This window comes from Protopterus annectens, chromosome 9.part0 (genome assembly GCF_019279795.1).
Source record: "Protopterus annectens isolate FY-2018-M chromosome 9.part0, PAN1.0, whole genome shotgun sequence".
NCBI lineage: Eukaryota > Metazoa > Chordata > Ceratodontiformes > Protopteridae > Protopterus > Protopterus annectens.
This window is the reverse complement of record NC_056743.1, coordinates 1136640766-1136652841: the sequence shown is the minus strand read 5'-3', so window position 1 is coordinate 1136652841 and position 12076 is coordinate 1136640766. Positions and strand designations below refer to the sequence as shown.

At 39.5% G+C, this 12076-nt stretch overlaps 1 protein-coding gene across 2 annotated transcripts in view; it reads right to left on the bottom strand.

Moving 5' to 3' along the window:
• Window positions 1–1998: 1998 nt before the first annotated feature.
• The window catches only part of SLC15A3 (solute carrier family 15 member 3), a 296719-nt gene continuing 286641 nt past the window's right edge, over window positions 1999–12076 (bottom strand). For both annotated transcript variants that reach the window (XM_044083996.1, XM_044083995.1), the window contains one exon: window positions 1999–3153. In XM_044083996.1, the coding sequence (XP_043939931.1) occupies window positions 3002–3153 (152 nt within the window). In that variant the 3' untranslated portion in view covers window positions 1999–3001. The remainder of the gene's footprint in view (window positions 3154–12076) is intronic.

The window sequence follows — 12076 nt, the reverse complement described above, 5'->3', positions numbered from 1 at the left end:
TTGTTTACAAAGGTTATGTATTGGAGATGCTTTTTTAATATATACAATCTGTGAATGACATTTTTCTTAGCTTAGGTAAAACAACAAATGATCAAACATGCAGAAGATACCATAATTTCTCTTTCTGGATTTTCTTTGATCACCATCAACTCAAAACTACAGAATTTATTTATATATGCTCCCAAGACTGAGTAGTCAGATAGGAGCCTACTTTTAAATGCCTCAGAAACTAAAGAACCAGTGTTGTCTATTTTCCCGTTTCAAACATAGGGGTCGTCAAATCTGACCTCTGTGTCTAAGCTGAATCTTCTTCATATCCACAGCACTGACTACTCCTTATCCATAATTCCCTGTACTCTACCTTAGCAGTTCAAATCTCATATACCACCTAAGTATTTGGATGTGTCAGAGGAGCTCTCCATAACATTGTGTATCTGTACTTTGATATTTGACTTCCTCCGCTTACTGAGAGGGTTTTCACACAATGTACTGAAAGTTCTTGTAATTAGCATAGTTTCTGTACATATATATTATATGGAATTAGATAGATATAGTTGTTGGAGTTACTTGTAGTTAGTTTAGTTTAGCTAGGATAGTGCATGTGCGCATTTAACTTCATAATGTATATTTTCTTTAAAACAATTCTAACACTTCCACCCTTTCTGCAGAAACTAACAAGCCATTTTCTGGTACCCAAGAGTAGCAATTACTTCACCACTAAGCACAATAAAGCAGGAGCCCAGCCAAGGCTTTTCACAGACATTGCATCTCTGGCTGCATTCTGACTGGTGAGATAAAATCATTAAGACCTAAACCAAGTCATTTAATTTTCAGGCTATTTTTCTTAAGATTAGCTGGGCTGAGCTTAACCCCTTCCCTTCTAGTATCCTCTGTTAAAATATGTACATTTCATCAGTTACAACAATACAGTCTGACAGACATGTATATTTATTTTCTGTCCAGTAGGACCCACTGTTGATATATTTTTAATACAAGCAACTTTACAAATGCATTTTTAACACAAGCATCTGTACAAATCAGTTTGATATTCAAATGACATATAATTCCTTAAACTATATCATAAGCAATGCATATGTATAAAAATTCTTAACAATTACTTATATTGCTTCTGTTACTCAGCCAAAATGAGTTTTATTTTTATCATATTATTCAACCCTGGTTGTTTATTGACCTCTAGCGTAGTACTCCACTTATATTCTGCTATTTCAAGTTTATTATTGGTATCCCCACCTCTAAAGTTCCTATACATTACTTCTAAAACCTTAATCCTAAAATCATGCATTTGACCCTGATCCATAATATGTTTTGCTAAAGCATTTGTTATTCTAGTCCTTCTAATTTCTGATTTATGCTCAATAATACAGTCCTTTAATCACTTCAAGCATTTTCCTACATAAAAACTCGCACATTTTACATATGTCCCTAGATAGACTATTTGTGCAGTGTTGCATGTTGCTTGACATCTAATTTGATATTTCCTTTTTGTTATGGGATTTTGAAATAGTAATAGCTCACATATATTCTTACAACTACAATTATGACAGCGAAGTATGCCATACTTGCTCAATACTGGAATTGTAAGATTACTATTAAAATCTTTATAGCATAACTGTCTTTTAAGTTAACGCTGTTTCTGTAGGTAAATCTTGGTTTATCACCCAAAAGGGCTACTAACTCAGGCATAGACATCAATACTCACATTTTTTCTCGAATAATAATCTCTACTTTTCCTGACATGTTATTATAAGTTGTAATATAGCGAATCCTGTTATTACCTGTAATATTGTTCCTTGATTGAAATACATCTTCTATTCCTTCACTAAAAAAGGTCATGCTGTTGTTAATCTTTTATCTAACACATCATTCATAACCTCTACAACTAAAGCTCTATTATATCCTCTATTCATAAAATCACATACTAACTCTTCCATTTGTTCTTTACATTTAATTTCATCTGTATTAAGTCTGCTAACCTTCAAGAGTTGACTTTTTTTATTATTCCACGGTAAATATGCCTGGCATGCATACTCTTAGCTTGGGTATATTTATTCGCTTGAATTTCTTTCTTAAATACACAAGTTTTAAAAGAATCAAATTCCTTAAATAGATGAACATCTAAGTATGCCATACTGTTATAAGAAAAATTCATTTTAAACTTCAAAAATGTCATAGTATTATTTAAATATTCAACAAAATCTAACAAACACTGTTGATTTCCTTTCCTTATCATAAAACAGTAATCTGCAAAAAGTTGATAAAACAATACATTTTTTTAAATGGGTCAACAGAACTATTAATATATTGACTTTTCCACTGATTCAGCACTATGTTTGCATAGGTGTTAGCCATGGGAGTCCCCATGGCTACCCCTGCTATCTGCAAAAATGGCTGACCATTAATTAGAAAAAATTTTTAGTAAGAACAATTTTTATTAAACTACATACATTTTCTGTCATTCTACCAGCCATATCAGTATTATTATGTAAAAACTCATGTACGAATTCAATGCCATAGTCATTAGGAATAACTGTAAAAAGTGAGTTTGTCAAGCGTAACCATCACTCATTTTCACTTCTATTTTTATACCATGTATAGAGCTTAGTCAAAAAGTCCCCCGTATCTTTTATATAACTGGGGCACAAAGATAAATATTTACATTTTATCTTTTTTGGAGGCTGACAAAAACAGAAAATATGCCTCTGACATACAACTATCATTTCTGATATACAAGATAATTGTTTAACAATTTTTACAGTAATTCATTCTGATAATCTAGTGCAAATTTCCATCTTATGTTATTCCAGGATGCAAATTTCCATCTTATGTTATTCCAGGATGTCTTGATTTCTTATGAAAAAAGTAGAGTGATTGAGGAAAGAGTTCACCTAGGATTGTAACAGTTTCATTTGGCTGCCATATGGTGGAGAGATGTACCGACTATGCCAAACTGTAGTAGGTGAGGTGATAGGCACCAATTAACTCATTCAGTCTCCAGGTCATTGTACATCTGATAGTTTTCACAGTTTCTTCTCTCATATCTCAGTATAATCACCACAAAGACCAGAAGTGTGGCACCCTGAATCCCAGCCAAGAGGAAAAAGTAATAATCCATATGGCACTTATTGATGTTGCCTAAAACAAGAAAGAAAGAAAAAAAAAGCCATGGAAGTGAAAAAGGCTTATTGCAGATATGTATTTACAATTTGATGACTGGATAGGAGAACTGGGTTACTGATCCTTTTCAGACAGTAATCATGTAAATTGTACAGTAAAATCAGTTTACTATAAATAATTGTGGTATACAAAAATAAATGTTTACAGTAATTCACATATACAATGTTACAGAAATTACTCATACAAATTATAAGTGAAGATGTAGTGTAGCACATTCAGTATGTAAAGATGCAAATAGTTCTCATACTACAAATAACAGTATAGATAATTTGTAAGTAAATGCACATTTTTAGTCCCTACTTCACTTCTTGAAATCCTGTTTGTTTTAATGCAAGAGAGGTTTTGGATATCACACCCCATCCAAACTGTCAGTGCACTTCAACCTTTGGGAATATTGTCTTTTTGGCAAGTGAAACATTTCTGGCACTTTTTTAGTGCAGTCATAGTATCAATTCACACTAAAGTGAACATTCTATTAGGTAGCTGATTCAGTATGGGTTAACTTTCTGGTGGTAAATGTTAGGGGTGCATGTCAAAAAATATTTGATATGTATGAATGTCAAATGAAATAAGGTCGAAACTCCAACACTGATGTAAATGATATGTAGGAGTAAATGGGAACATACAGTGTGCAATTGCAGTACAGTGGGGATTGGGGAATTGGCCCCTTCCTTGTTTGATGTGCAGGGCAGTAAATCACTCACATAGTGGTTTACCTGCTGTTTTCCTATCACCAGTGGAGCTGTCATGATTGAAATACAGTGAATGTTTCTCAGAAGACTGTGGCAATCAACATGAAAATTTGGGGTGCACCCTCTAGGATCCTTCAGTCTGGTGGTCAATCCCCCAGAATGTTAATGCCACTGCACAGCATAATCCCACCAAAGAACCCCATCATTACCCTAAATAAAGGTGATGCACCCTCAACAGGTATTAACCACAGCTCCAACCCAGCATGTAAGTGTCACTTGGCTACAGTTTTTGATGTTCTGAATATCAGTATCACCAACGACAGTGAAACAATCTAAACAACTCACCCTCTGGCCTAACAGTGGACAGTGACTGTCACAATCAACATTATGGCTCAGATGTCTGAATGTATTTGCTGCAAGAAGAGAAGTAAAATCTTTTTAACTTCTTGAGAAACTCCGCTATGCGCTCATAAAATAGACCATTCCAAAGGACTTTTTTCCTCTGTGTTGGAAAGTAGATGTCTAATTTCCCAATTGTTTTTTCAAGGAAGCTAGATTTTATTCAAGTCTGAGATGATAATGTTTGAGATGAGAAGCTGAGTTTCAAGCATCCATGTGATAATGGGCACAAAAGAGCCAAGGCTGTATTTTGATAGCTAGGCTGGTTAAGGTAGACAAGCTGCATCCTGTACTTCATGGGCTGCTCATCTCTTGAATATGCGTGATATAAGTGTAGTGGTACACATCAAAGTTAATACTTCTCATAAACAATCTCATTTACTTGTTTCTTAACAAATAATTAGGAATGATTTATGAATGGAGCCTTGACTATGACCCAACAGATGGTCAAGTAGCAGACCTAAATTTTGGGAGAACCAACACTGTGGAGGGGAATGATCCAGCATTTAACACAATCTCTTCCTCCTGGAGGTTGGTAGGGAAGTTTACCTTTTCAGCAACATCTGGGCACCATCTATGGGAGACTGAAGGTGAAGTTCTCTCAGTTGCACACACCTTACCTGCCTATTAGCTATAGGACTAGTGCTGAAGATACATAGTGGACACTTGTGAAAATAGTGTGACATGCAAAGGATCACTACATGCTCAGCCCTTCTGTGACAAAACACTTCTGCCAAATTAATTTCACCTTCAATCCATCAATCCATTCCCTGTCTGCAGTATGCATATTGTTCCCCTTTCCTTATTCTCTGCTACTAAGGGGTACTAACCTTAGAAACCTTAGAACTGGAAGTGCCCACAAAGCCATTTTCCTTGTAAAGGATGAATCCAACTGCTGAGAATGTTATGTATGGCAATATCTAATGACGCCCACCTAAAGGAACAAGAGATGCAGGAAATGCATAAAGGGTAATTTGTTTAAAGGAATTTGTCTTGTATGTTGTTAGAATTTTTGTTTAAGCTGGGAAATTATGGTACAGGCCCCTATTTATTGATTACTTGATTAACTGAGTTTGGTAGCAACAGCTTTAAAATAAAAGGATACTATTTGTAAATACTGGAACTGGCTTACTGGTGGTAATACACTGATCTGTCGGCAACTAAATGTAAATTTTCATATCACACAGCACCAGTTTTAAGTTAAAGGTTAGGAAAACACAAATGGACATGTCCTAATGGACCTAAGAGTGTAGCTCCTAGGAGCAAATTAGATGCTTATTTTCAGTATGGCCATTGCATTCAGTTTTGATGTGTAATAAAAACTACATTTCCATCAGAATGTACTGACAATATTCATATATATATATATATATATATATATATATATATATATATATATATATATATATATTCAATATCAGGAATTTTGTAACAAGAGACACTGAGAGCATGATCTATTTATCCACTTGTGTTTGTGGGTCATTTTATGCAGGTATGATGGCTAGGGCATTTAAAATGTATGTTAGTGAATGTATGAGTGACATTAGATGTCACAGACAGAATAATGCATTATACAGACATCTGAAGATAGATCCCTTATCAACAGTTACCTTTATCACTATAGAGAAGGTTTTAAAACCATCAGTTTGGGACACATTGTTTATCAAAAAAGAAAAGATGTGGATTGTTTGCCTAGGTGCCATATTTACTCCAGAATTAGATGACACTTTTAAAAAGTTTGTGTTTTGCAACCTTGAATGTTTTATATGTATGTTTTGAAGATGCAGCAGTTAGCATTGTCGCCTCACAGCAAGAGGTTCTCCTGTTCGATTCTCTGCTGGAGTCCGCATGTCCTCTATGTTGTCGAGTGACGTTTAAAGACATGCAGGTAGGTGTGTGTGCATGAATGGGTATGCCTTCTTTGAAGGTTGGGCATCGGGCTGGCAACTCAGCACCGCAAAAAATCCACTGCCAATTATTAGCGGACTGGAGTTCTGCTGTGGCAACCCCTAACCGGGAAAAGATGAAAGACGAACAACAACAACATGTATGTTTTGAAGATGCAGTATGCAGTATAATGCTTGGTATTTGTTTAAATGTTAACGTTTTTGTGAATGAGATATCCATATAATTTGCTGTACAATAAACTGTGCGTATAAAAAGTAATGTTTTAAGTAGGTCTCAAATTTAATGACTGGTAAAGCAAAGGCGAAACTGGTCTCTCTATAATTGTGTGCCATTGTCAACAAACATTAAAAGTTAAAAAGATATCGTTATGGGGTACTGGACTTTGGGTGCATGTAACAAGGTATAATAAAATATTTTTGTTGTTAGGTCCATTTGCTTGTGTTTAGTGAGTAAAAGAAAGTACAATCACCAAGAGTGAAGTGACTTTTACTTTACTAAAATCATCCTGTAGTTAAACACTCCATTTTATTGCACTTTTTTCTGTTTTACATTTTAATTTTAATAAAATTACTTATTTCCTTTTCATTTAGCTTAGACCTGCAACTTTTATTTATACATTTTGTTTAGTTGCCCTTACTTTACCTTAAATAATTTCTACGTTTTAGGTTACTTAGTGGGAGAAGTCCTACTTAATTTTATCCAAAAGTAGTGTGTCTTTATTTAGTAGCTGGAGTGCTCTGAAAATAGTTTGTGTGTTTAAGTATGTTTTTGAACTAATTAATTTGGAAATATCTTACTTTAAATGTTAACAAAATTCTAAATCCAGCCTCCTCCTGAAATTGTGACAGGTAGCTGTTATTTTTCTTCTAGAAGAGAAGGCATCCTGTTTTCCAAGGAAAGTTTTCAGTGACTAATATATTAAGATGATTCTGATGCAGTCATTACAGTGAGGGTCTGTTGCATAAGGGGATTTGTCTGGCTTTGGGGCTTGCTTCACTAAAGTCACGTCTGCTGTCAACTACAACGTATCTAACTGATGTATAGTTCGTGAAGCACGAGTTATATTCCAGTTCCCTCTCTCTTCCAAAGAAGTATTGTTCTGCAGTTACCAAAACCATAACAGATCATTCTGCAGGTTTGGGGGGTGGTCACCATTTGAAACTGGGATGTCCTTCAAGGATGCATCTGCAGTCCTTACAAATGGGTTGTCCTGTCATCAGGCAGCCCTTCGGTCGGCCAGATTACAAAGTCTGGGTCTGGCCTCGGCTGATATCGCACTTCACCCGACGTCATAGCTGCAGTTCTTCGGGTATAAAGGCATCAGCCGATGCCATTTTCCTCAGTCTTTCTTGCCGCGTGGCGCCCGAAGCAGAAGCTGTTCGCAAGTGCCGGTCGGTCAGAACCAGAGATTACTACTACCGAAGACTTCTAAAAAGCTAAGTACCCCATTGGGGACTCTTTCTTGCCTCAGCCGATGTCAGAAAAAGTGAATAACTGTTTAACTTGTGGGAAACAAATACCTCATAAAGATTTCCACTCTTACTGCTTACCTTGCTTAGGCCCAGACCACGACGTAGCAGCTTGTCTAGCCTGTGCTTCTTTCAACCGACGGACGCTTAGACGTCGGTCGGAATTTGCTGAAGAGTTTTTCGGCTCCGCTTTTGCTTACATTATGCCGTCGGATACTCCGACTACACAAATTTCTAAAAAGCGCAAGGAAAAGGACCGACACTCGCGGTCCGCGGTTTCGGCCAAAACCACGGTTAAGCCAACCGCGAGTGTTCGGTTTCAGCTGAAACCGAGTCCACGGTTCTTCCTTCGGCCGAAAGCTTGCCTTCTACCGAGGCCTCATCCAGCTTGGCAGAATCTGCTACTGAAATCCCACCCGCTCTTGCAGGCTCACAGGATTTATCTGATACTATCCCTTTGGATATTTCTACCCCTGCACGTGGAGCTGCTAGGCCACCTGCATCCATGTCGATTAAGGCCTTTGCCAGGGCTAAAGCAGCAAAAACTACCAAAACTGTGCCTGCTAAGACCCCCTCTCACAGGCCTAGCTCTAGTTCACAAATGCTTAGTCTAGCAGAGGATCTCATTTCTTTGATCCGGGGATCCCAACCACATCCAGACAGGGCCTCTCACCCACCTCCAGAAAAGAGGACTAGAGTAGAGCCCCCTGAGCCAGTTTCTTCAGATGACTCCTCTGATGAATCAGATAATTCAAACCCTCCAGAGGGCCCCTTTTCTCCTTATGAGGACTCGGATGCAGAAGAATCCATTCCTACTGCCTCTCCGCCTGAGGAATTTTCTTTTGGGGAAACCTTGCATGCTATGAGGGAACAATTTCAATGGCAGGGCCAGGATTTTTCAGACTCTAGGAAAAGGCTTAGAACCTTTTTGCATTTGCCACAGCATAGGCCTTTAGCCATTCCTCCAGTACTTACTGTTGTGGATGATGCATTTAATGATGCTTGTACTGCTCCTGATTCTCTTCCTCCGGCCCCTGCTAAGCCCGATAGGTACTACAGGGTTCCGGACACACATTATCATTTGTATAAGGCCCTTTTGCAGATCCCAAACTATCTCCCAGGGACCCAAGGCTGTAGCAGCTACCTCTGCCAAAACCTCCTCCCTCTGAAAGGGAATCTAGGGCCTTAGAGAGATGGGGTAAAAGTTTACACTTCTGCTACTCTTTCAGCTAGGGCCTTGAACTGTCAATTCCACATGATTCAGTATCAGGAATTTATGTTAGACCATTTAACTAAAAAGCTGTCCTCGGATGAACCATTAGACAAAAAATCTGTACAGGAAATGGTACATAACATTCAGCAGGTCAGTAATCATTCCTTAAAATGTGGCTATGATGCACTGGAGGCTTCCTTTAGATCAGCCATGACTGGCACAGTGATCAGAAGACATGCATGGTTAAAAGAGCAGTCCTTACCAGACCATGTTAAATCAAAGCTCCTAGATGCTCCCATGGATAAGCTCAATTTGTTTGGCTCCCCTGCACAGCAGGTGCTGAAGAAGGTGGAAGAGAAAGCAAAATCTGTCCAGACAGTCAAGGATTTCTTGCAGGTCCAGCCTCCAAGGTTTAGCAGGAACTGGCCTTCCAAGAATTGGTCCTTTCCAGACACCTCCAGAGCTCCGAGAGGCAGGAATAGGCGCTCAAGAGGCAGAGGTCAATCCAGAGGTGCCTACAGGGGACGTCAGTGGCAGGCTAACAACCAGCGAGGTACAGCCACAGATCCAGCCACCACCACTTCCACAGGACAATCACAGTGACTTGGCTCTGGCACCGCCTACCAGGGAACAACTACAAGCACCCTTAGGCGGGAAGCTAGCCTTATTTTCAGTAAACTGGCATTACATCACAGGAGACAAATGGATTTTACAGGCAATAGACCAAGGTTACAGGTTTCACTTCCATACTCTACCAAGGAAGAGAGGAATGCCAAACCTACCTCCAAATCAGAAGAGAGGAGCTCTAGAACAAATAACTCGCTTACTAAGGATGAGAGCTGTAGAAAGGGTACCATCTATGGAACAAGGGCAAGGATTTTACTCCAGACTCTTCCTGGTACCAAGAAAAGAAAACCAATGGAGACCTATTCTCGACCTGTCCGCTTTAAACACATGCCTCATTGTTCCAAAATTCAAAATGCTGACCCTACAGCAGCTTCTTCCCATGCTGGGCAAGGAGTCTTGGCTGGTAACTCTAGATCTCAAGGAGGCATACCTGCACATCCCCATACGACCAAATTGCAGAAGATACCTCAGATTTCTTGCAGGATCAGAGCATTATCAATTCTCAGCATTGCCCTTTGGCTTATCTACTGCACCCAGAGTATTCATGAAATGCCTGGCATCAGTAATTGCTCATTGCAGGCTTCAGGGAATTCAAATTTACCCTTACCTGGACGACTGCCTGTTACAAGCGGACAACAAAACAAATTAACAAAAGATTTGGAAAGGGTCATTCATCTACTACAAGCCCTGGGATACACAGTCAATATAAAAAAGTCAAGGCTGATACCATCCCAAAGGATAACCTTCTTGGGTGCAGATCTGGACACATCAAAACAAATGGCATTCCTGACGGTAGAAAAACAAGAGCAACTCCCTCTCTACTTCATGGCATTAACAAAGCAGAACCAGCTAACAGCAAGAAAAGTCCTGCAAGCCCTGGGTTACATGGCATCCTGCATAATATTGATTCCACATGCCAGACTACATATGAGGAAGTTACAGTGGTACCTAAGGAATTTATGGTCTCAGCACAAACACAGCCTAGAAACCCAAATTCCAATAATTCCATGCCTGAAGCAAGAATTCCAATGGTGGGCTCAGGCCTGTCAATCAAACAAAGGACTGCCCTTCCACAACACTCAACCAAGCCAGACCATCACAACAGACACCTCAGACCTCGGTTGGGGGCACACATGCTGGACAAGTGCATACAAGGCTTATGGACTCAAGACCAGCTGCACCTACACATAAATCAAAAGGAAATGCTGGCAGTAAAACTGGCAATTCAGACGTTCAGACCATTTCTTCGACGGGGTCAACTGTTGAAAAGGACGGACAACACCACAGTTATGTGGTACATCAACAAACAGGGAGGCACACATTCATACCCTCTATGCCGGATGGCAATGGACCTCTGGAATGTGGCCCTGAGCTTCAACATTCAGTTACAAGCAATTTTTGTGCCAGGAAAAAAAAATATACTAGCAGACATCCTAAGCAGAACTACCACGGATGCCCACGAATGGATGCTGCATCCGGACATCTTCAAAACCATTACAGGGAAATGGGGACTACCAGAAATAGACTTATTTGCATTCCCACACAATCACCAACTGAAAAAATTCTGCACAAGGACGTACCACCCACTTGCTTGGAAAGTGGACTCCTATCTTTCAGTTGGATAAACCTGACAGCATATGCATTCCCACCTCTTCCTTTGATGCACAAGGTGCTATTGAAGATCAAAGAAGACCATCCAAGGATCATCCTGATAGCTCCAGACTGGCCAAGGCAACATTGGTACCCATTACTGAGGAGTATGTCTTGGGAACAAATATGGCCTCTGCCCCTAGTTCCCTTGCTGTTAACACAGAACAACTTCAAAACCCTGCATCCAAACCTGAAAACACTGCAGCTGGCTGCATGGAACATTGCATAAGACCAAATAACCCAGATTTATCTCAAAGGGTTAAAGACATTATCTTGGAGGCTCGCAGACCCTCAACAAGAAAAAATTATTCAGCAAAATGGAAAAGATATCTCATTTGGAGTACTGCAAAAGGAGAGAATGTGTCACTGGTAAACATAGCTAACATCCTGGAATACTTGGCAGAGCTCTTCCACAATGGCCTGTCCTATTCTTCCATTAAGATTCATGCATCAGCTATTTCAGCAGAATACAACTTGGATCCTCCAGTCTTCTCACATCCTCTGCTCAGGCAGTTTCTGAGAGGAATTAAAAATGTAAAACCACCTAGGAAGCCACCATTGCCAGCATGGGACTTGAACTTTGTGCTAGAAAAGTTGACACTCCCTCCTTTCGAGCCAGCAGCAACAGCAGAATTACAGTACTTATCATGGAAAACTGCTTTCCTGCTTGCAATCACTTCAGCAAGAAGGGTATCTGAACTACAGGCATTAATGGCAGTACAGCCCTTCCTGATCTTCCATCAAGATAGAGTGTCCATGAGAACTAATCCTACTTTTATGCCAAAGGTGGTCTCCAGGGTATCCTTAAATCAAGCTATCCACCTGCCTACATTCTTCCCCAACCCACAGAACAGGGGAGAAAGACTGTTGCATACCTTGGATGTACATAGACAATTACGTTACTACCTGGACAGGACCAAGGG